At 33.7% G+C, this 25,867-nt stretch overlaps 1 protein-coding gene across 1 annotated transcript in view; it reads left to right on the top strand.

Annotated features, from left to right (window-relative positions):
* The first annotated feature begins 1,372 nt into the window (after window positions 1-1,372).
* The window catches only part of CCDC198 (coiled-coil domain containing 198), a 49,435-nt gene continuing 24,940 nt past the window's right edge, over window positions 1,373-25,867 (top strand). The window contains exons 1-2 of the mRNA XM_031952639.1: window positions 1,373-1,774; window positions 8,971-9,062. Of these exons, the coding sequence (XP_031808499.1) occupies window positions 1,555-1,774; window positions 8,971-9,062 (312 nt within the window). The 5' untranslated portion in view covers window positions 1,373-1,554. The remainder of the gene's footprint in view (window positions 1,775-8,970; window positions 9,063-25,867) is intronic.

Here is a 25,867-nt window from a genome sequence, read left to right as displayed (position 1 = left end):
AGTCGTCCTCAAGTCCAATGGATGAATGGATAGAGGAAAGCTATTATCTGGAGGAAATTAAAATTTAGGTCATACATCACTTCTGCTTAACCATCCAGACACATAATTTATATTACTTTAAGCCTTCTAGAGATTGATTTCCCATTACCAGTGAGTTGCAGAAAAGATTTAAATTGTATTAGAAACATAGTTTGAGGATCCCATAAACAGAAACTATAAACTATATCAATTGCATGGTCAATACATAATAATTAACCCATGCAAGAAACTAAATCTATTTGTAAGCTATAGGTAAAAGTTGTTATAAATCTCATAACAAATTTCTCCCAGGGATCTGTTAGCACAGTTCAAAAGCCCAGCAATTTTAATCACTTTGTCTACTGTGCCTCTAGAATTCATTCCTTTAGAATCCCACTACCACATTAGTTGTATACATAAAGGGAAAAAAAATACCCAAGTGGATATATTCATGGACAATAAAACTCCTTTTCTTTAGTTTTGTCCTTTTTTCCAATGCATCTATTTGCCCCTCACAAAGTGTGAAAATGTTTCTTCATGCATATCTGCTTGTCACTTTTCTATTAAGCAACAACAACAACAACAATAACAACAACAACAACAACAACAACAACAACAACAACAACAAAACCCTCACATATACTCACACAAAAACAAAAATTCTCTGATACCTGTAAGATGAAACAAACTCTTGAGCTTCTCATTTAAGGTTCTCCACAATCCAGATCCAATTTACTTTATTGAATTTATTTGTCCTTATTGGAAATCAGTTTGTTTTTTTTTGAAAATGAGTTGCTAGCTGCTCTCACATTCCCTGTTGATGGTGACCATATCCCACACTGAAATGTTTTTCTACTTCAATGCTTCCTGTCAAAATCCTTTCACTTACTTCAAAGTCTAGTTCAGGTGCTACCTCTACCATACAGACTTTCTTTGTGTCTTCCTTCCCACAAATGGAATGAGTTTTTCTTAAGCACTTTTGTCTTTATAGCTTCTTTTCTCTTACCCCATTTTGTCTTTATGGTATACTTATTTCTATATATGTTATATCCCCTGATAGACTGTAAGCTTCTCCTAGACAGAGAGGATATTTTCTCATTTAATATTTGGTGCCTGGAATAATGTCTTGCACATAGTGGAGTTTGTGGAATTCAAAAACAAATGAATTTTCTAAGCTTTCCCACTACAAATATACTGCTTTTTATGGTGTTAAGAGATTTGTCTAATAATTAATAAAAGTTAGTGTTCCTTACACTAATCCTATCAGAGAAAAGTCCAGTGAAATAAATGTTTAACAGAATTCTGATTCAGGAATGACTAGGGAGAAGTTAATAGGGAAGTAGCCATAGAAACCAGCCTACCAGGAAGTCACTCCAAAGGCTTATGTCTAATGAGACAGAACTAGAAAGATGTATTGAACTAAAAGACTGCTTTATAAAGCAACTAGAAAGAACATATCTTAATAACAGGGTAAGTTGAAAATCCAAGATTCTCCTTATTTTCCCCATATACATATTTTAATGTCTTTAAAGTGAAATGGGGTCAAAATACTCTAAGTCTCACCATAAGGTGACCAGAGTGGCCCCTATGCAAGACAAAGACCTAATGTCTTCCCCAGCCAGCCCTGTGGACATAATATTCAATGAGAATCCAGAGGAACAAAGTTTATATTCATTTGCAAGAAAACAAGAGAAGAAAACTTTGGACAGGCAGCTGCCACCACTTCGGGAGACTTTGTATGGAAGATATTCTTCAGGTAAAAAATGAAAATGGCATAGAAATTATACTTCCATAGGAAGGAAGGCTATTGATAAAATGTAGTTGTTTTTACAGAGAACTGGAATTTTTCTGTCTAACTGGGAAAAAAGATATTAACATGTATCAAAAGATTTAGCAATTAAGAGTATGTCCAGGGGACCAAAGGAGTTTATTTTGGAAGATGTGTGACAAAGATTTTTGCAGTTCTGGTTTGAGGGTGAAGGAAAATCATTTTGATACTTCTCAGATACTTCTCAGAAACAGTAGTTTCTAAGTTTTTTTTTTTTTATTCATGGCTCAAATTATACTATCAGCATTGTGTGTATGTATAAAATCAATAATAATAATCAGTCAGATAGGGTCTAAGTTAGAAATTATTTTTATAATATCTTATATCACCAGTGAAATATTGTTGAAAAGCTTTGAATAACTGCAAACTACTAATGATTCCAAAGGACAACTGAATGAATGAATATTTCTTTCTTTACTTCATATACTCTTTTTCTCCCTATACATCTTCAAATTAAGAAGATAAACTTTAGTACTCTGATTACAAGAATCAATCCTAAAGTGACTAACTTGTTTCTGGATAGGCTAAGTAATTTCTGTCCCTCCCCCCCACTCCCCAGCATTTTATTATGATAGAGCATCTAAATACAAGTTATACTTTGAGAAAAGCTTGTTACTGGATATTTCCAAACTACTTTAAAACCAAATATTTTTTTATTAATGGACTTCCAGTTTTTGTATCCCATTCCAGGTTTATAAAAGAAATGAATGCCTCTAGTTACTTAACTGGAAGGTATTGTTCCATATAACTAACTAAAAAAACTTGTATGCTTGCACAAAATACAACTATAGTAATATATTTAAAAGAATTGCACATATTTAACCTATATGAGTTGCTTGCTATCTTGGGGAGGAGAGGCATATGGGAGGGAGAAAAACATTAGAACACAAAGTCTTACAAAAATGGATGTGATGTTTAACATATATTGGATTACTTGCCATCTAGAGGAGGGGATGGGGGAAAGGTGTGGAATTGGAACACAAGATTTTGCAAGGGCTACTGTTGAAGAATTGTCCACACATATGTTTTGAAAAATAAAAAGCTTTAATAAAGAAAAAAGTGAATGTGAAAATTATGTGTATTTGAAAATATAAAATACTGTTTAAAATAATCATATGCATGATACTACAATGTTTCTACAATTGACTGGTTTAAAGCTATTCTGTATAAGTGCATGTTTGATATGTCTCTCAATTTCTATTCACAGAATGGAATTTTCTCTTTAGATTTTCTCTGCAAAGATGCTTTTATGTACTCATTTCATCTCTAGGATAGAAATTTTTGTGTGTGACAAGAAAATTACTTCACTTGAATAAGGAAACATGGACCCACTTTGGAAGTCAAGGCTCTAAACTGATCTTCTATGCTTGTGAATGATTAGAATAAAAACTTTTTAAAAGTAGTATATGGAAACATCATTAATATTCAGGAGAGCTGAGTTCTAGGTATAGCTGAACCATTATCTAGTTCTATGACCTTAGGCTAAATCTTTTTACTAAATCTTTTCATATATCTCAGGTTGTTTTTCTGTAAAATGGAGGTATTAATATGTCCTTAACATCTCACACAGGTATTGGAAATACAAAATATAAAAGTAGGTAAGACTGCCTTCAAGCCCAATTGAAAAGTGAAGAATAATGATATTTGACATCTAATTGGCATTTGTGAATATTTCACCAAAAATATTTTCATTACTAAGTTCCCCATAAAGGGTCTGGTGCTATAAAAGATAATGAATAGATTCAGAATTATGAAGACTCAAGTTCAAATCATTCCTCAGATATTTGCTAGATGTGTGGTTTTAGGCAAATCACTAAATTTCTCTGAGCCTCAGTTTCCGCATACATAACTAGGGATAAGAATTGACCCCACTGACAGGGTGGTGGGGATTGAAAAGAATAACACTTAATATTATCAGATTTGTAAAATCTTTTGAAAACCTTGATACTTTATATAAATGTTATATGTAGGATTATCATAATTATTATTTTGTATTAATGTAATGATAACACTTTAAGTTAAACTGAAAACCTGCTTCATTTAAAATTACAGAAAAAATACTGTATTAATTATTATCTCTTAATAAGGAAAAGCAGTGGTAAGTTACTAGTTGTGCAACTTTTGGATGTGTCAATTTCTAAGTCCCAGACAAATGTAAGTAGAATAATTTTAGATTTTCAGTTGTGGAGGGATTTTCCTTACCTGGAAGTCCTTACATCAATAAAACCATTGACCTCATAATAATAAAAAAAAAAATTAAATACCTTACCTTGGAATTTTTTCATTGAAATGCAAAGTAAGAGTGAAGTGAATTATGGGTAAGGCATTTAAAAATCAGGATTGAAATTGTCATAAAAAGCCAAGAGGTATGCCTTCATTTAAATTTTATTATGTTATAATTCTTTAAGCCACCTTTGAGAATAAGACCAAGAAATGATGCATTGAGGTTCCAAGTTTGCTCATGGAACTTATCTGTTGTTGTTTGTCTCATTTTCGAAGAAGACCATGACAACAGGGAGATGATGCCCTGACATACAAGTGAACTGGATTTAAGTAAGGGAAGATTGTACAAGGTCATCTGGCTCACTTTTCCCTCCAGAACCACCTGCGTCCAGTAGCCAGATATAGATCAGAATGATTGAGATAGTCCTGGATGCAATGGCAGACCCTGGCTTTTTTAAGCTAAGGTCTTGAACATGTCTCAATTTGACTGAGGTCACACCCATTCAATGATTAAAGCCAGATAGCAACTGAGTCAAAGAATCTCCTCTTTCACCTAGTCCCCAGATAAATGAATGAATGAATTTGGAAGGAGAAGACCCTCAGCATTTCTGGCCAAAGTAGAAATGATTACTATTTACTTTGAATCTGAGTCAATCAGGACCCAAACAATGACCAAATGGGGTTTGGCTTAGGACCTATTGGTGGTCAATGAGAATCAGATTGAATTTGGTTTATTTTCACTGGTGACAGTTTATTTAAGTAGAAAAAGCTTCTCTCTTTCTATGTTTTCATTATCTATATGTTTCTCATCCACCTTCTTTATATTGAATTTATGCAATGGATGTATGATAGGATTATAACAAGTCATGGTTGGGAATTAACCCCTCAAAGGATATGCTTTGTCCCCATCTTTTATTTATTTTGGAAAGTATCATCTTTGTACTTTCAGGGTCTATTACAGTGACTTATACACAGTAAGTTCTTAATAGATATTTATGATCTCCAAGCTGAGGGCTATAACTAGATGTTGGGAGAACTATGACCTAATCCCAGGGAGGTATGGAATCAACCCATCAGAGTGTGAGAACTTGGATCAAATGACAAGCAATTGGCTTGGACTTGTGGGAAACAACTACATGCACCCACATCTATCAACATTCCTCCCATTCCTCTCTCTTGGTTTAACTTTGTTGTTTGTCCCTTGTTCTGTAAACCTAACTTAACCTTGTTCCAGATATCTACAATTATAATCTAAGCTTCAAATGCAGTTGCTTCCCTCTTCCCCTTATCTTTACCTTTCTCCCCACAACATAGCAGTGACAAACATTAGGAGAATGGTTTCCAAAGGCTTTTCATTCCATGGCAGCAGTTGGTTCTTCTCCCACCCCCTTTATTTTTATTTTAGGTGGAAGAGAAAGAGTTGTACAAGATAAGCAGCCTGGATCTGTTGTGACAGACTGGATATTTCATTACTTTATCTTCACTCCCTAAAACCAGCTCTCTTCTAACTTCCCTATTACTGCTGAGTACACCAATATTCTTTAATCTCTTCAGAATCACAACCTCACTATTGGTATTTTTTATTTGCCAATAAGTTGCCAAATCTTTTCTTTCTGAGGAAGATGTCTTCGGTCTGTCCCTTTTTTTTCTGCTCATACTCATTACCTTCTTCAATATCCTCATTTTGTTTTGCATGGATTGTTGCAATAGCTTCATAATTGGTTTTCTTGCCCCAAGAACTGTCCTCCCCAATTCATTCTTCATCAAGATAACACAATGATTTTTCTTAAGTGTAGGGTTTGACCATATGACTCTACTCAATAAATTCCAGTTGTTCTCTATTTCATTTTTATCTCGTTCTTTTAAAATTTCTGGAGCCAGAAAGACTTGTTTTATCCATTGTGCCATCTAGCTGATTTTTCCATTAGGACACTCCATTTTCCAACTCAGAATGCACAATTTATGGTCCTAGGGAATGACCAGGGGGTAATGAAGAGTTAAGTGACCTGCCCAAAGTTGTTTAGTCTTCATGTGTAATTTGAACCTAGGTCTTTCTAAGGCTGAATCCTCTCAAATTATCTCATTTTACAGATGAGAAAACTGAGCAAAGTCTGAAAGACTAAAGAATTTCACCTATTATCTCATGGGCAAATTTTGAACCTACCTGTCATAATGCTCTATGCTAGTGATTTCCAAAATTTGTGATCCTACACCTCAGAGTAAGCTACTTTTATGGACCTCAGTCTCCTTATCCAAAACTCTATGATATTTAAATTCTCTTACACATCTAATCTATGGTTCTGCGATTTTTGTCAATAAAAAATAAAGAATACATGAACACATTGTTGTACCAACATATAGAGATGAGTTGAGAAATATTAATTTTCAATTGGAGAATTTATTAAAGTCAACTTTGGCCACATGGGATCAGTATCCAAAGCATGTGGTCCTGAACAAAAGAATATAGGGCCTTTTATGGGGTCTAAAGAAACCAGCAAACAGGTTAGCCTGCTTCCTTATCTGACAGATTAGGTATAGACAAAGTCAGGGGGACAGAAGTCTTGTATGAGATTTCCACTCCTATTCTTATGCAGGAGGGAAGGGAGACAAGGATCTTTTAAGGTGTGCAAAAGCGGTTTGGGGATTTCTGGATCATTTTAAGTTCTCAAATCCAGTTTTCTTGTGCATTTGGGGCTATGGTTGTAACAACATATCCCCAATATGTATATATGAACATGTATTCGGTTGAAGGTATCTCAGTGGATAGAGTGTTAGGCTACGAAGATGTATCTTTGTGAGTTAAAGTCTGACCTCAGACACTTACTAACTATATCACCCTGGGCAAATCACCTAACCCTGTTTGCCTCAGTTTCCTCATCTGTAAAGTGAGCTGGAGAAGGAAATGGCAAACCAGTACAGTATCTTTGCCAAGATAACCCCAAATAAGGTCACAAAGAGTTGGACTTGACTACATTGATTGAACAACAATGGGAAAGAGCACCGGACTTCTTGTCAAGAATACCTGTGTTTCAGACAGCTAGATGGCACAGTGGAAAGAGCACAGGTCCTGAAGTCAGGAGGACCTGAGTTCAATTCTGTCCCTTAACACTTACTAGCTGTGTGATTCTAAGTAAGTCACTTAACCCCAATTGCCTCACCAAAAAAATATAAAATAAAATACCTGAGTTTGCATTCTGCCTCAGGCACAAGCTTCTTGATTCTGGGAAATTAATTTAACCTTTCTCATCTTCAATAAAATGTCAATAACAATAGGCTATTTTACTGGATTATTGTGAGGATCAAATGAGATAATGTGTAAAATATTTTGCAAATCTTAAAACACTACTACTAAAAAGGGCTTTTGGGACACTATATGATGACTGATGGTGATGATAATTGATAAGTATCAATGAAATCACAAATCCAGAAAATGGAGAAAACAATGCCCTACTATGCTACAGAATAGAGAAGAGAGAATGTCCTGTTTTAAATTCATTTAATAATTTAACATTTATTGTTTTTATTATCAGATATATTTCCTTACAAAGAAAGTAAGGGAGGAGATAAGGAAGGTCATGGCTAATTCTGGGTATCATCTAATCCAATACAGCAAACATCTATTAAGCATTTGCTTTATGAGCATGTTTATATTGAGAAATAATGTCCAGAATGGCTAAAGGGCCAACCTTGGAGTCAGGGACACCTGAGTTGAAACCTTATTTTTGACATATATTTAGCTATGTGACTATGAGCATATCACTTAAACTCAGTGCTTCAGAGAAAGTTGTAAGATGAAATCTCAGATCAGTAAACTCTCAATTGGTGAATGAAAATTCTATAATTTCTTATGCCAATACCTTTTTTACCCTAGTTGTGTGCATCAAATAAAACAGACAAAATGTGCATAGTGCCTAGCACATATTAATAAATGCTTGTTTCCTTCTTTTTGTTATTCCAGTGAAATAACAGTTTAGAAGGAGGAAAATGTATATTTCTTGAGATTACAATCAAAGAATTTGCATTCCTTACCATTAAGAAATTTATACTCTTATCTATTTATCTAATAGTAGCTATCTCTAGGATAAAGGGGGAGGGCAAGAAAAAAGAGGAAAAAAAATAAATATGATAACTTTATTTAAAATTTTATTTAAAAGGAATGACAAGTTGCACATACTAGATTTGTAGTTTCACATGCAATCATTTTTTTTATTATACCATGTTGTAGAAATGTTTCTTTTATTCCATAAATTTGAAATAAATAAATAAAATTTACATGTTATCAGGTCTAACATTTTATCACTGTGCTATTAACACAATGAGCCATTAACATGTCCATATTTTTATTTTATTTTAAGAGTGTACTGTTCTTCTAGATTAAATATTTAAAAATTATATCTGGAAAGATGTGATTATTTATTAACAGTAATAGCTAATGTTTATATGGCAATTTAAAGTTTGCAAAGTATTCTACAAAGTTTGCAAAGTTCACTTAGGTCTTGACTCATTTGAATCTATTTTCTATACAGCTCCCATAGTGATTTTTCTAAAGTGCAACTCTAATCACTTTACTTCTTCCCTCAGTAAAACTCTAATGGCTCCCAATTATCCCTAGTATTAAATACACACACACACACACACACACACACACACACTTGTCACAACAACTCTGGGACATAGGTACTGTTATTATCCTCATTTTATAATTACTTCTATTTTACAGATGAGGAAACTGAGACAGATTAAATTAAATTGACTTGTCCAGGGTCACATAATTAGTAAATATCAGAGGTGTGATTTGAACCCAGGCTTCCAATGCTGTATCTATTGAGAATCAAACTGTCAATGTTTCATATGAATTGATGTGAAAATATTTGTAATGACATTTTCTTATTTCTTCTCAGGCCTTGAAATCTCCAGGCCCATGTCTGTTGATATTCCACTGGAAAGGGGAGAAACAAGTATTATTAAAAGACATCCACCCAGAAGATTTCAAGTAAGATGAACTTAAAAGAATTCATAAGGAACTCTTTTGGAATTAATGGTAACATCCTCTTTCAACAATAAACATATAAAAAGACAATGGATGTTGTAAAGTGATTAATAGGATGCTGTTAATGAGCCATTCATTCTCTTTTGACAAAGAATGGTGACATAATTAATACGCTATAACAAAGCCCCATTCCAGCTAGATGGTATAGTGAGTGGATAGAGCAGGGGTCCAGGAGCCAGGAAGATGAATTAAAATCTGGCCTCAGATGTTTACTAGCTGTATGACAGTAGGTAAGTCACCTACCTTCTGTCTGCCTAAATTTCTTCAATTACAAAATAGGGACATGAATAGTATATACTTACCAGGATTGTCTTAAGGATTAAATGAGATAATCTATGGAAAAGCATTTAGCACAGTGTCTAGCACACAGCAGAGATTTAATAAGCCCTAGTGTTTATTTTTCCCTTCCAAGCCAAAAATTTGGCTATAAAACATACAAGCTAATCCTTGAAGCCAAATTTGAACACTAAGATAAGGAGACAAGAAAGACTTATTGTTATCAAGTAAAGGGAATTATTGAAGGGTACATAGAATCAGGTGGAAATAGACAGCCTTAAATTCTAGTAACACTAGTCCTGAAAAGGCAGCTGCATTCAGGAGGCAGCCCCAGGATTCAGCTTCCTTAACTCTGTAGGATGTTGCAAACTCTGCTGGCTTCAGCTATGTGTAGTGGGATGTAAAATAACACCAACCCCAATTCTTTTTTTTGCTCACTCATAAGAGTTTCTGGGCATAAGAAATGTCTACAGCAAGTAGTATTAGGGGGTGATTAGACAAGTTCCAGAGGTCCCCAATGCTGAACGCTTTTTACCTTTGTTTTAAACAATGGCAGAGACTAGCTATCATTCATTAGATGATAAAAAATATCTGTATTGGTAGGATGTGTTATGAAGCTCAAATAAAATACTGGCTGTAAAGTATTTTGCAAATCTTAAAAGTATTTTTTTAAAGCACTTAAAGTGCTTGAAGATTTCTGAGGCATAATAATGCTCATGATGAAAATTTAACTATTGAATAGGCATTAAAACTAGCTGAAGTACAACTCTGAGTACACATTTGAGTGTGTGCATGTGAATTTTGCTGTTGTTCATTTGTTTCAGTCATGTCTCTTTGTGACCTCATTTGAGGTTTTCTTGGCAAATATATTGGAGCAGTTTACCATTTCCTTCTACAGATAAGGAAATTATGGCAAAAAGTGTAAAGTGACTTGCCTGGGGTCACACATTTATTATTTGGATATATCTGAACTCAGGAAGATGAGACCTTGTGTCTTTCCAGTTATGGACATTAGAGTTTCTTTTTTTTTTTCCTTTCTCCTTTAAGCTCATCTGAGTTATCCTTCCCTAGCAAGATTTTAAACTAGAGATTAAGGGATTTCCAAAGATTAAAGAGTAAAGTCTCTCCTTAGTTTCCTTCCATAATGTCACTAAATCAGTTAGCTTTCCCATTCCATTTCTTCAAAGGCCTTCCCTAAAACCAATGCAATTGCTGGATCTTATCTCTCACTTCACATCTCCAATCAGTTGTTGAATGTTATCCTTTCTATCTCTCTAACATCACTTATATCTCTCTCCTTTTTCCCCCCTCTACAAACCACCATCCTAGGTGAGGCCTTAAGGACCTCTCCCTTGCTCAATTACAATAGCTACTTAATTGGTCTTCTTCACTTAGATCTTGACTCATTTGAATCCATTTTTTATGCAGCTCCCATAGTGATTTTTCTAAAGTGCAGCTCTAATCGCCTTTACTTCTTCCCTCAGTAAAACTCTGGTGGTTCCCAATTATCCCTAGCATTAAATACACACACACACACACACACACACACACACACACACATCTCTTTCTTTAGAATATAAGCTCTTTGAAAGCAGAAACTGTTTCATTTGCTGTGTATCCTCAATACTTAAGACAGTACTTGATACATAATAGGCACCTAATTAATTCTTGTTGATTAATCTTTAAGCCAGCTATTCCTCTCCCTCCTCCCCCCACATTAACTAATTTGTCATGGTCATTTAGTCTTTCCCTTCTGCCATTCAACCAGTTAAAAATTCCTGGTTTTTCTTTGCTATATTTCTTTCTTTTTTTTATTTCACTCAGTTTTATTGACACACAATCTGTTAAGACAAGACAGAACAGTCATCATGGAGATTTTTGTTTTCTTTTGTTTTTTTAAATAATTATAACTTTTTATTGACAGAGCCCATGCCAGGGTAATTTTTTACATTATCCCTTGGACTCACTTCTGTTCCGATTTTTCCCCTCTCTCCCTTCACCCCCTCCCTGAGATGGCAAGTAGTCCTATACATGTTAAATATGTCACAATATATCCTAGATACAAGATATGTGTGCAGAACCGAACAGTTCTCTTGTTGCACAGGAAAAATTGGATTTGAAAGGTAAAAATAACCAGAGAAGAAAAACCAAAATATAAACAGTTTACATTCATTTCCCAGTGTTCTTTCTTTGGGTGTAGCTGCTTCTGTCCATCATTGATCAATTGAAACTGATTTAGGTCTCTTTGTCGAAGAAATCCACTTCCATCAGAATACATCCTCAAACAGTATCGTTGTTGAAGTGTATAATGATCTCCTGGTTCTGCTCATTTCACTCAGCATCAGTTCATGTAAATCTCTCCAAGCCTCTCTGTATTCATCCTGCTGGTCATTTCTTACAGAACAATAATATTCCATAACATTCATATACCACAATTTACCCAACCATTCTCCAATTGAAGGGCATCCATTCATTTTCCAGTTTCTAGCCACTACAAACAGGGCTGCCACAAACATTTTGGCACATACAGGTCCCTTTCCCTTCTTTAGTATCTCCTTGGGTATAAGCCCAGTAGTAGCACTGCTGGGTCAAAGGGTATGCACAGTTTGATAACTTTTTGGGCATAATTCCAGATTGCTCTCCAGAATGGTTGGATTCGTTCACAACTCCACCAACAATGCATCAGTGTCCCAGTTTTCCCACATCCCCTCCAACATTCATCATTATTTTTTCCTGTCATCTTAGCCAATCTGACAGGTGTGTAGTGGTATCTCAGAATTATCTTAATTTGCATTTCTCTGATTAATAATGACTTGGAGCATCTTTTCATATGGCTAGAAATAGTTTCAGTTTCATCATCTGAAAATTGTTCATATATTTTGACCATTTATCAATTGAAGAATGGCTTGATTTCTTATAAATTAGAGTCAATTCTCTATGTATTTTAGAAATGAGGCCTTTATCAGAACCTTTAACTGTGAAGATGTTTTTCCAGTTTGTTGCTTCCCTTCTAATCTTGTTTGCATTAGTTTTGTTTGTACAAAGGCTTTTTAATTTGATGTAATCAAAATTTGCTATTTTGTGATCAATAATGATCTCTAGTTCTTCTTTGGTCATAAATTTCTTCCTCCTCCACATGTCTAAGAGATAAACTATCCTATGTTCTTCTAATTTATTTATAATCTCGTTCTTTATGCCTAAATCATGGACCTATTTTGATCTTATTTTGTTATATGGTGTTAAGTGTGGGTCCATGCCTAATTTCTGCCATACTAATTTCCAGTTATCCCAGCAGTTTTTGTCAAATAATGAATTCTTATCCCCAAAGTTAGGATCTTTGGTTTTGTCAAACATTAGATTATTATAATTGACTATTTTGTCTTGTGAACCTAATCTATTCCACTGATCAGCTAATCTATTTCTTAGCCAATACCAACTGGTTTTGGTGACTGCTGCTTTATAATATAGTTTTACATCAGGTACAGCTGGGCCACCTTCATTTGATTTTTTTTTTTCATTAATTCCCTTGAGATTCTCCACCTTTTCTTCTTCCATATGAATTTTGTTGTTTTTTTTTCTAGATCATTAAAATATTTTCTTGGGAGTCTGACTGGTATAGCACTAAATAAATAGATTAGTTTGGGGAGCATTGTCATCTTTATTATATTCGCTCGGCCTATCCAAGAGCACTTAATATTTTTCCAATTATTTAAATCTGACTTTATTTGTGTGGAAAGTTTTTTGTAATTTTGCTCATATAATTCCTGACTTTCCTTTGGTAGACAAATTCCCAATATTTTATGCTATCTACAGTTATTTTGAATGGAATTTCTCTTTCTATCTCTTGTTGTTGGATTTTGTTGGTGATGTATAAAAATGCTGAAGATTTATGGGGATTTATTTTGTATCCTGCAACTTTGCTAAAGTTATGAATTATTTCTAATAACTTTTTAGTAGAATTTCTGGGGTTCTCTAAGTATGCCATCATATCATCTGCAAATATCTTTGCTATATTTCTTTCAAGTGACCTGCTGATGACTTGGGATGTTACTTCCCATCCTTAGATCTATTGGCTTTTACAGGTGACTCTATCCAATCTAAATCCCCAAATTTCCTTTAATGCCTCAGTTCTTTGTGAGAATTGATTTTATGCTTTTATAATATGAAATTCTACTGCCCAAGAACATTTTTTTTCAATAAGAACCATCATTTCTATGGAATGGATGATGCCTTTTGATGTTAATTCTTTAAAAGACAAACCACAAAGGGATAATTACTAACATTAGATGAGGGCACTGCTGCACTTCTATCATTATTGACTTCTCTGATGTAATTAACAATTAGGGTTTTCTAAAGTAGTTATCTAAGAACCTTCCTAAAATAGGTTATATTTTTCTAGCCCTGCCTAAATGATAGTAAAAAGTTCTGACCTTGTATCCTTGCTGTTGGTTTTGAACATAAAGCGGGATTAAATGTGATTTTGAGTTTACTTTGCTGTGTGAAGTATATAACGAAATGAGTTCTGACATGGGATTTACAACCCATATATCATCTTTTAAATAGTGCCAATCAAACAAGCCTCAGGAGTTGTCTACCACCAAGCTTGCAGGACCCAAGAGAATTTTACTCTCTGCATTGCTGGATGGAAAGCAGAATAGGATACATGATTAGATAGTCAAATATACTTATTGAGGGTAGCAGGACATAAAATATTTTAACTCTATTTAACAAACTTTAAGATACAGAAGGTACCTAAGTGAAAAGTCAGTCATCTTAACACATAAATAAATGCAAGAGGAATAAGCAGATACTGCAGGCCTATATTCAGTTCCTAGAACAATAGTCCCTAAGGCATTCAGGAGGAAATAAACTTCATGAGGTGTTTATACACCGTAGCAGCTGGTAAGCAGACTCTCCTGCAGAGATCATGCTGGAATGTAGGACATGAGAGGAAGACATCTCTTAAAATTCCATTTCTCAAAGACCCTAAACAAAATAAACATTTGGCTACTTCATCAAAAGGAATTTGTGTAAAATGCAATGGTAGAATTTCCATTAAGCTATCAATCTTCTTACCCAGTTCTGGGCTACCAAATAGGGGTTTCTTCTACTAAATACACACTAACCAGAACCTTCTGGTTTTCCCAAATTTTTAATATTAAAAACTTCCAAGTCATTAAGAAGTAACTTTCAATCACTTATTATACTTTCACCAAGTAATCCAAGAAATCCCATTGCCTGAATCAAAATTGTAGTCTTAATTATTTTGATTGATATGAAGCTTTTAGATTGGAGGGCAAGGATGGTCTTTTGCCATTCGTTATAATTCCAGAGGTTAGCACAGCAGCTGGCATATAGAAGGCACTTAATAAATGTTTATCTATTATTTGTAAATACAAGAAGTGAATATTAAGAGCATAGGTTAATTAGGAACAAGTCATGTTAAACTGAATTTTTTAGGAAAGAATTATTGGACAATTAAAAGAATATTCTTGGAAAGAAGAGGTCTGACCTGAAAAAGACAAGTCACTCATGAAAGGTCTGTAGGCAATATAGAAAAATGAAGAATACATAATAGTATAACCCAACAGTTTTTTAAAATAAGTTGTTGACCAATTAGAGCTAAAGAGTGGTTATTAAGAGATATATGTCCACCTAATGAAATATCAGCAGCAAATAAAATACTGAAGGTAAGATAAATTGTAGCTAACTTAACAGAGTTAAGCAGAGTTTGACACTAATGATTTTGAATTCAGTGGTTTTAGTTGTTAAATATGTTAGTATAAGCAATTATATATAGAACTGATTTAGTAACTTGGGACAGTATAAAATAAACTGAGACTGCTAGTTTTACTTGTAGTCTTAATTTTCTGTCTTACTGATTTACAAGCTTGTATCTTGGATACAACTTATCTAATAAGATGAAACAAAATAAGAATAAATGTGCACATATTGGGAGAGGCCTGCTTAGATATGAGATGATGTGGCAACTCCTCCTCCTCACAAAAAATGCACTTTTGATTTCATTAAAAGAACCATAGTTTTTAGGAATAGGGAGGTGATGGTTTCTCTGTAATCTTTAGACCACATCTGAAACAATGGGTCAAATTCTGAGCATTACAATTTAGAAAATATGTTGACAAAAGAGAACATATAGAAGATGAAAGGGCCTTGAGTTCATCTTATGTGGGATCACTTGAAAGAAATGGGAATGTTTAATCTGAAGAAGAGAAGACTTGAAAGAAGAGAAAGACATAATAGCTGCTTTTAAGTATTTAAAATCATGGAGAAGGTAGACCAGATATTTTATATTTGACCACAGAAGACAGAGACAGGAGCAATGGCTGGAAGTTGCAGGAAGTCAAATTTAGACTTGAAGGAAGAAAAAGCTTCCTAATAGTTAGTGATGTCCAAAAATGGAATGGGTTATATCTGGTGGTCTTTCTTGCCACATCTTACCTATTGAAGATCTTCAACAAATACCTGCCAAGTATTTTATGGTGGGTTTCTCTTTTAGGTATGGAGGATACTAGGTGGCCACTGAAGTCCCTTCCAATTCTAAAACTGTGATTCTGTGAAGATGAAATGTAATAGAGATAAATATAAATTTTGTTATTTGTGTTTTAAAAAATGAATTGAATTGGTATGTGGTGGGGGAAATGGAGATGTAAAATTTTTCAAGTAGAGAGAAGACTAAAAGTTTAATTGGACTTGCAGTTTCAAAGTTTGATTATAAATTTATGCAACCTAAACTAAATGGGGCCTTTGTTAATAAAACTATGCTATTATAAACTGTTTTCTCAAGCCTCCTACAACATCACTTTTCCAAATATCCCCAATCACTTTCCTCTCAACCTCATATTTGGAGCAAATAGGTCAATATATATGATCTTCTTACCTTCTCTAGATATCAAAACTCTTCTCAATCTCCATTCTTTTATTCCTTACCAAGGCCAACTCTTCCCCACGTTCCCTTAATCTAATTTCCCTCTTTTTTCTGCAGTATGTTGCTTTTACTATTATCCCTTATCTCTTTCTAATCATCTGTCCTTTTTCTATTCCTTCTTTCCTTACTGTCTAAAACACACCCAAAGCTCTCCCATCCTGTAAAAACTCCCATTTGACTCCATCACCTTAAGCTAACATCTTCTATCACCTATCACAGCCAAATTCTTAGAAGAAGCTATCAACACCCATTTTCTCCATTTCTTCTCCTCTCATTTCTGAATTTTTTGCAATTTGGCTTCCAATCTTGTTACTTAATTGAAATTGCTCTCTCCAAAGTTACCTATGATCTCCTAATTGTCAACACATATGATCTTTATTGCTAAATTTTTGACTTGCCTGAAGCATTTGACATTGTTGATCACCTGCTCCTCCAGGATACTCTTTCCTTTTAGGTTTTTGTTTTTGTTTTGACATCTGTTTTCTTGGTCTTTCTTTTACCTATTTCATTACTCTTCAAGCTCTCAGGCTAATTCATTTTCTTTCATATCTCTCACAGCCAGGTTCTATTTGGACTTTATTCTAATCTCTTTATGTATTCTATTATTGATGACCTTATCAGCTTCCAGGAGTTTAAGTATTATCTCTATGGACATGGCTCTAAAATCAATACAGCCCCCCTTGTCTTTCTCCTTAGTTTTACATCATAATTTCCAAATGCTTACTGAATATTTCAAATGGGATGTCTTAAAATTTAGTATTAGAAGTCACTATCTTCTTTTCTAAACCTACTTCCTTTGTGAATTTTCTTATTTTTGTAAAGGGTACCCATGGAGTTATACCCCAACTCTCTCTAATTCCACATATTCAGTTAGTTGCCAAATCATTCAATTTTTATCTATACAAAATGTCTCACAAACATATTCTTCTCTTTTTTGGCACAGCCACTATCTTATTTCAAGCCCTCATAACTTCTCATCGGGAGTAACTGATCTCTGCCTCAAGTCTCTCTCCATTCCAATCCACCCTCTATACCAATACTAAAGTGATTTTCCTGAAGTGCAAATATGACCATCTCATTCCCCTACTTAATAAACTCCAATTCTTCCCTATTGTCTCTAGGATTAAATATACATTCCTCTGTTTGCCTTTGAAAGCCCACTACAATGTGACCCCCTCAATCTACCTTTCCAACTTTGTTAATACGTTACTCTCAGAATATTCTACCTTACAATCCTTCTGATCTACTTTGCTGTTCCTCACTTGACACAGTCTACCTCCTATCTTTGTACCTTTATGCCTGTGCCTGGAATATACTCCAGCTTCACTAAAATCTCTTGTTCCTCTGAAGTGAAACACTGCAATAGCTACTGCTCTTCTCCCCAAATTATCTTCTTTGTAGTTTGTATATATTTTGTACACACACACACACACACACACACACACACGCTTTTATGTCTCGTTATAAAACTTAGGCTTTTTGAAACCAGGAATGTTTTCGTTTGTGTCTTTATTCCTAGTGTCTAGCACAACAGTGACAGGCACATAGAAAACATTTCATGAATGTTTTCTGATTAATTGGCTGATTGATTAAATTGGAAATCAGGAGATATGAATTCTAGGATCCACTCTTAGTAATTGTATCTAATTCAAGCTAATAAGAATTGATTCAACACCTACTTACTACATGCTAGGAGGCAGCTAGGTGGAATATCATATATCAATTTCAGTTTTCTCATTCCATCTCAAAATGATTTGAAGAAGGAAATGACAAACCATTCCAGTGTCTTTGCCACAAAAAACTCCAAATAGGATCGTGGAAATGATTGAAAAATAGAAGAACAACAACAAAAATGGGCCAGGAACTGTGCTGAGTGTTGGAGATACAATTACTACAAATTGCTACTTCCCTCAAAAAAACTTATTATCTAAAGAGAGAGATAAACATACAAAAGGAGGCAGGAAATCTGGAGCTGGGAGAAGATCAAGTGGTATTTGGCATGGGAACATCATGTTCTGTAGAATTGAAACCAGTCAAAACAGCAGATGCACAGTGCAATGATCCCCCAAATCCAGCTTTCTGTCCTCTACAAAGGAAAGCATTGGGAGGAGTTGGTCCCTTTACCCTTCACACCTTCAATCTGAAGGGAGACTTGCTGAGAGAGCAAGAAAATGTCAGTCAGAACTGAGTTAGCATAGTGATGAGATCAGAGGTGATGAGCTAATCTGTGAGGGCATAATATTACATGGAGGTGAAATCATTGCTTTTAATTCTTCATCTGAAAAGAGATTTCTGGGTTTCCTCTACTTCTGATTTTTAACACCTATATAAGCTGAAGCATTTTATCCTTATTTTAGAAGCCTCGAATTTGGCCTGGCAAGGAGAGAGAGAGAAATGCATAAACTGCATGAGGGTTCATTCTCTGGTTGTGGCTATTGATTTCATCCAAGTCTTAGATCCCATTTGGCATAATTTTTCTTGGAATTACTTGAGAAATGAATCATAATCTACTAGAGGTTCTTATATTAGAAAAACAAGTTGAATCAAAAGTTGTTCAAACATACTCCTTTTCTGAATGATAGGAGATATTTCATGTTAAAAATACTGTTCATAATATGACAGTACTTATTTTTGGAGCTAAGTAAAGAAGAATCTGCTTTAGAAAGGAAAATAAAAGAATTGCCCAAAGGCCACAAGAAAATCAACAAGCATGGAAGTGAAACCTAAATTCAAGTCATTGAATGATTATTTCATTGGGTAGTACTCATGATGAGCATATAAAGAATACCAAAAAGGTGATCACGGCCTATCAGCTCACATCTTTTGAAAAGGATACAAAAGTAGGGAATTTTTTTAAAAAAGTAAATAAAACCACTTAAAGTAAAGGTCAGCTAGATAGTGCAGTGGATAGAGTTCTAGACTTGGAGTCAGGAAGACTTATCTCCCTGAATTTAATCTGGGCTTAGACTAGCTGTGTGATCCCTGAGCAAGTCACTTACTTCTATTTGTCTCAGTTTCCTCATCTGAAAAATGAGCTATAGAAGACAATGCCTAATGACTCCAGTATCTTTGGCAAGAAAATTCCAAATAGGGTCAGGAAGATTTGGACATAACTGGAAAACAACTAAACAATAACAAATTTAAATTGAATCAATATATATTGTGATACAAAGGAAATTCAATGAAAATGTCTGAATAGAAGAGTTTAACAAAAAACACTGGAAAATTCTATTTTAGAATAAGAAACTAAAGAAGTCAAAAACATGTAAAGAACACAGAATATTTATGTCTATCTATCGTCATCTAAATTATTATAAAGAAAACTTTCTTTTACAGAAAGTCAGGATGGTAAGCTACACATGGTAAGCACAAAATAATATCACGACAAATGAAATTGATTTTACTGAAACAGAAAAGAAATAATTGGTTACTGACTGCAAATAAAATGTATATAGTAGATTATTGGTTAACTTGTGAAATGATTAAAATCAATACCAAATTAAAAGAAAGAATAAAATGGCATGATGTACAATTGAAGCAACTCCAAACTGAGTCTCTATTTAATAATTATTGTGATGCAAAAGATAAAAGAGTAAGTGGGTAAAAGAACAACAAATGCTACTGTCTCCTAAAGAAATTTAACTTCTGTAGGCCAATCACCACAACTGGGCAACTAAAATAATTGAGAAATCAACTGATTCAGAGAATAGTTTATCTTTCCACTAACTAGAGAGATATGAAAAACAAGGGCAACACTGGTTTAAAGAATAAACTTGGGAGAAAATTCTAGGAATATGGCAGAATAGGTCAGAAAGTTCCAAACTCTCCAGCTTTTCCCCACAAACAAAACAAAACTGAGTTTAAGGAGTATACAAATTGGTAAATTTAATAAGAGTTGGGACAGAACACTGGTCCTCCTGGGACAATCAGAAAAAATCCAAAGAAAAATATCAGGATGGAAGCTTGGGCCTCTAATGTGTAAATACCTCCAGGCTAGATCCACTGAAACAACAAGGTGAGATCCCTTGGACTAGCTGGATTCAGAGGTAGCCTTGGCCACAGACACAGGAATTTTTCATCCTAGGACAGTGTATGAAGTCAGGGATTCAGTGAAGATTGAGAAACCTCTGCTGAGAAAGACCACCAGGTCCAGTTGCTGTGATCCAGCACCGCATGAAAAGAACACAACACAGCCTGTGAGTGCAGAAGCAGTAGAGCAAGAATACTGCTAGTTGAGGGCACATACAGGAAGGAGGAGTTATTGATTTTGGGTTCCAGGCCATAGGGGAAAACTAAAGGAGGATCTGAGGCCAGAGGCACCATTCCTCTACCCCATCCCCCTGGCCCCAGATTACACCAGTAATTTGATACAAATAAAAAATGAGTAGGCAAAGGAATAAAACACCAACGATGAAAAGTTACTATGGAATAGAAAAGATCAGGATTCATCTTCAGAGGATAATGAAGAAAAAAAAAGTTTCTCCTTCCCCAAAGAGTAATATCAAATGATCACCAGCCCAAAAAAGAATTCATAGAAGAACTCAAAAAAGATGAAAAATTAAACGAGAGATACTGAAGAAAAACAAAACAAAACCAAAAGAACCACCAAGAAAAAAGGAGATTATGAAAAGTCAACCAACTAGAAAAGGAGACAGTCTCAAGGAAGAAAATGATCCCTTGAAAACTAAAACTGGGCAAGGGAAGTTAGTGAAGTTATAAGAGACCAAGAAATAATAAAACAAAATGAAAAGAATGAAAAAATAGAAGAGAATGTGAGACATATCATAAGAAAAACAACAGATCTAGAGAACAGAACAAGAAAAGAAAATGTAAGAATAATTGAACTACTTGAAAACTACAACCAAAAAAAAAAAGAATATTGATATAATAAGAAATAATTAAAGAAAATTGTCCTGAAGTGTTAAAACAAGAGGGAAAAGTATAAACAGAAAAAAATCCATTGATTATCTCCTAAAAGAGATCCTATAAGGAAAACCTATGGGAACATCATAGCCAAATTCCAAAACCTTCAGGTTTAGGAGAAAATATTATGAGTAATAAGAAAAGCAATTCAAATATGGCAGAGCCACAGTTAGAATCACAATAATTAGGAGTGGCTACATTAAATGGCTGCAGTTCTTGGAACACTAACTATTGAAGAGGAAAAGAATTAGAGTTGAAATAAAAATATATAATGCCCAGCAAAGTTAAGCAAAATCCTGAACAAAAAAAAAAGAAATTCAATGAATTGCCAGATTTTCAGGCAAAAAGATCTGAAATTAATAGACATATATGATCCAAGAGAAATAGATGGTAAATATCAAAGACTAATTTCAAAGGACTCCATAAGGACAAAGTGAATGTTTTATACATGGGAAGGTAAACCATATATCTAAAATTGTCATTAGTAGTTGGGTATTTCAAAAGAAAGATTGGGATAGACCTGAGTCTGATGTGATTCTTCTAAAAAGGAAAACCATTTAGGAAAAATTAAAAAGAGTAATTATGTTATACTAATGAGGTATGAAAGCAAGAATTGACAAAGAGGAATTAAATGGGGGAGGAGAATTGGTAGTTTTGGAACCCTATTCACATTGGGAATGAGTTGAAGAGAACTAATTATACATAGGTATAGAAGCCTTCTAAATTTATAAAAAAAATAAGAAGGGAAAATAGGATAAGGAAGAGTATCAAAGAGTATGCAGACTAACAGGAATGGGATAAAGAGGGAGGGAAAGGGAGGAATGGAAAAAGGAGGGATCCTTGGTGGCATAATTAGTTAAGTTAGTAAGGCAAGGTAGTGGGTAGAAATAAAGCAGAGGAGTTGGCAGGGATAGGAAATATGATACATACAAAGATGATAATAACGATTAGAAGTAGAATTTATTAGAAAAAAAGCAAATTGTAATCATTGATCTCAGATAAAGATCTAAATTTAATTAAAGCTAAATTTAATTAAAAGAGAAAAATCGGGAAACTACACTCTATGTCCACCATATTAATCAATATTGTTTTAGACTATTTAAAACAACTAGATAGTATAAGGTTGAAACGTGGCTGTGGTGACAGAAATAATGAGCTGATGGATTTAGAAAAATATGGAAAAATGTGGACTTATGAAAGATAAAGTTATCCACCTTCAGAGAAACAGAGGACAAACATAGTATGCCTTATATAGATGTATATGAATGTATTTGTATATATATATATATGCATGATTATAGATATATATATATATATAGATATATAGGTATGTATATGTGAATATGTATATGTGTGTGTACATGCTTAATAGCATTCTTCTTGGGGGACATGGAAGAGAACAAAGAGGAAAAAAAAAGAATAAAGTAAAAAAGTTCACAGCAGAGAACAAAAGAAAATCTACAAAAACCCAAAGCAAATATGGACAGCTCTGAACACAATGTGTAGTATTTATTATATAGGATTTCTTGAAATGGAAATTTATTGTTTCATTTTGAATTCTCTCCTGTGTTCTGCTCTACACATAGCAATGCTTTTTAAAAATTTTGTATTTGTTTTAAATAAATAATTTTTTAAAAATCCATTGGTGAAATATCATAAGAGAAGATTGTGATGGTGAGAAGTGGAAAGAAAACAAATTTATAGACTGCTTGGCAGGAGATTTAATTAAGACAGATGAAATTAGAAGAGAACAGCAAACAAGTGAAAATTTTTTTTAAAAGACCTTCCAAGATTATTATTACAAACTCTTTTCATCAACAGTACCAGAGGAACTATTACTTTTAGATCCCAACATTGTAGTATCTAGTTTGCTAGCTGAGGAAGTAAAAACTGTCAATCAAAGATAGGAAAAGCATCTGAAATAAATTGATTATAAAAAGACGAATCAAAACACTTTTGAAAGCAACATGGAATTAATTCTTTCAAATATTATGAACAGGATTACTACTTTATTTTTAAATTTTGTTCTTTAAATATTTAATGTTTTCCTATTACATGTAAAAGTAATTTTCAGCATCCATTTTTAGAAAGATTTTTAATTTCAAATTTTTCCCTCTTCCCTCCTTTCTCCATACCAGGAAATCTGATATAGGTTATACAGGTGCAAGTATTAGCTTAAAAAACTAATTGAGAAGACATAGGTATCAATCCATATATCTAACTTCCCATTACTATAAAATCTTTATGAGAACAATTTACTTTCAGGAAGGACATGATAAAGATGAGATCATGTAGACTCTCACAAACTACGTTCTAAATGATCATATTTCAATATTTAACACAATTGACAGAAAAATATGATGATTATAAAGATTAATTTATAAATATATTTATATATAAATACATTTATAGCTATAAATTTGATATGGGAGGATGCCATCATAAAAACTCTCCTCTAACAGAATGTCTTTAATATTGTTTCATATTTATATGCATAAGTCTAATGTATGTTTGTTACACACTTAAAAATCATAAAAAAATTTCTCATAAAATGTAACAAAAAGTAATTCTATTCATTTATCCACTGACTATTTATATCAAGTGATGTCATAAGACAGAGATTCAATGTAAGCTTGTAAAAATTGTTCAACAATTTTTGTAGTTGACAATGTTATGGAAGATATTCAGCAGAGACCAAATAAAAGATGGAGGTCCTCTAAATGTATTTGCAAATGATATTGTGCCAATTACATCAAGTCCTGGAACACTGCAGTTTCCTTATTGGACTAAAACCACTTCAAAAGGATTGCTTTAATTACATGTACATGAAAAACCAAGTAAATGATGAATGTCCATTGTTCAGACTTTAATAGGCAGTTGAGTGGACAGTCCATAAAGTTGGTCTATCAATACTCAATGTATCTTGAACAGACAATGAAACTGGCCTGGGATGGATGGGATTAAGAGAAATTTACATTACTTTTAAGAAATTGCACAATCAGTGCTTTTAATGCTGTGAAGATTCTTATAGAAATAACCTTTTAATACTATTTGTTTATGATGCTTTTTGTATACAATATTTTGAATAAAATATCACTTTGAAAAGTCCTTATGGTTAAAGAATTAAATTTTCAGGTTAAGCCAAAGGGCAATAGAGTAACATATAAAAGGATATCACCAGTCAAAAATTGTGCTGAAAAGTGGGGGGGAAATGTTACCCCAAAAATGTGTGCTTGGAAAAGATGAATGGATCATGTAGGAAGAGAAAATAAAGAATATCCAATGGACAACCCATGTATTACAATGTTATCCACATAATATTAGTGTCTTTAGAAACATAACCTTTCAGCCCCGTGCACTTTTTATAAAGCACCTATTGGAGATTTATGGCAAGACATGAATATGAGTCAAATGTGATGATAATATGTGAATTGAGTGCTATTTTCACTCTTAAAAAGATTAACACAGTGCATAAAGTGCTGGCCCTGAATAAGGAGGATCTGAGTTCAAACCTATTCTTTAACACTTACTAGCTGTGTGACTCCAGGAAAGTCACTTAATCCCAATTGCACCAAAAAAAAAAAAAAAAAAAAAAGCATTATTCATATTAATTGTGGGCATATCAAAAAAAAAATGAGGAAATTAGTATCTGCTTCTTTATTTAGCTCACACTATTATCTAAAGAACCCCAAAAATAAACATTTAAGAAGAAAGCCCAACTGGTTGTTGAAATATCTAAGGAAATCTTTTATTTAAATGTAAATTTAATTGGGTTTTTCTTTTTAAAAATTCATATTACTTCTCATTTATATTTTTGATGGTTTAGCAGAATGAAAGCTAAAAGTGCACAATATATATGTCATTTTATTGTTTCATTTCCCATGCTTACCCTCACCAAGTAGAAATGACAAGGTCTTTGCAAAATCCATGTACAATTTTCACTTTAATCATCTTGAGTTTCAACTCTCTTTGAAACAAACTGTGCATGACATGTAAAAGACTGACTGAAGAGAGGATAAGATTGTGCATGATGGATTCTTACTTCATATTCTGTGCCAATGAAAAATGACTTATATAAATGAAATGGTAAGCAGAGTCCTTAGTGTTTTGGAACTGATGTCTAAGTAGGGTGTTACTCTTTTAAGTACTCTTAATAAATAGTAGATAGGGAGGAAGGAAGGAAGGAAGGAAAGAAGGAAGGAAGGAAGGAAGGAAGGAAGGAAGGAAGGAAGGAAGGAAGGAAGGAAGGAAGGAAGGAAAGAAGGAAGGAAGGAAGGAAGGAAAGAAGGAAGGAAAGAGAAAGAGAGAGAGAGAGAGAGAGAGAAAGAAAGAAAGAAAGAAAGAAAGAAAGAAAGAAAGAAAGAAAGAAAGAAAGAAAGAAAATAGCCACAGTGTGAAAACTATAAAGCAATGTCCTTTTGTGAATGAACAGTATGGTAATTGGAAGAGAGAGAAAATGAACTTTGATTTAATAAAAACGACTCAATTTTATGCATGAATAAACATAGGTTTTAGATAGGCTGGGAAAGTTTGTCCATAGAGATAAAAAAAAAAAACAAAACTCTGTTATAAATGAAAAGGTTCAAATAACCTTGTAAACGTA

This window comes from Sarcophilus harrisii, chromosome 2 (assembly GCF_902635505.1).
Source record: "Sarcophilus harrisii chromosome 2, mSarHar1.11, whole genome shotgun sequence".
Lineage (NCBI taxonomy): Eukaryota > Metazoa > Chordata > Mammalia > Dasyuromorphia > Dasyuridae > Sarcophilus > Sarcophilus harrisii.
The sequence above is the reverse complement of the archived record's forward strand: the minus strand, read 5'-3'. Positions and strand labels throughout refer to the sequence as shown.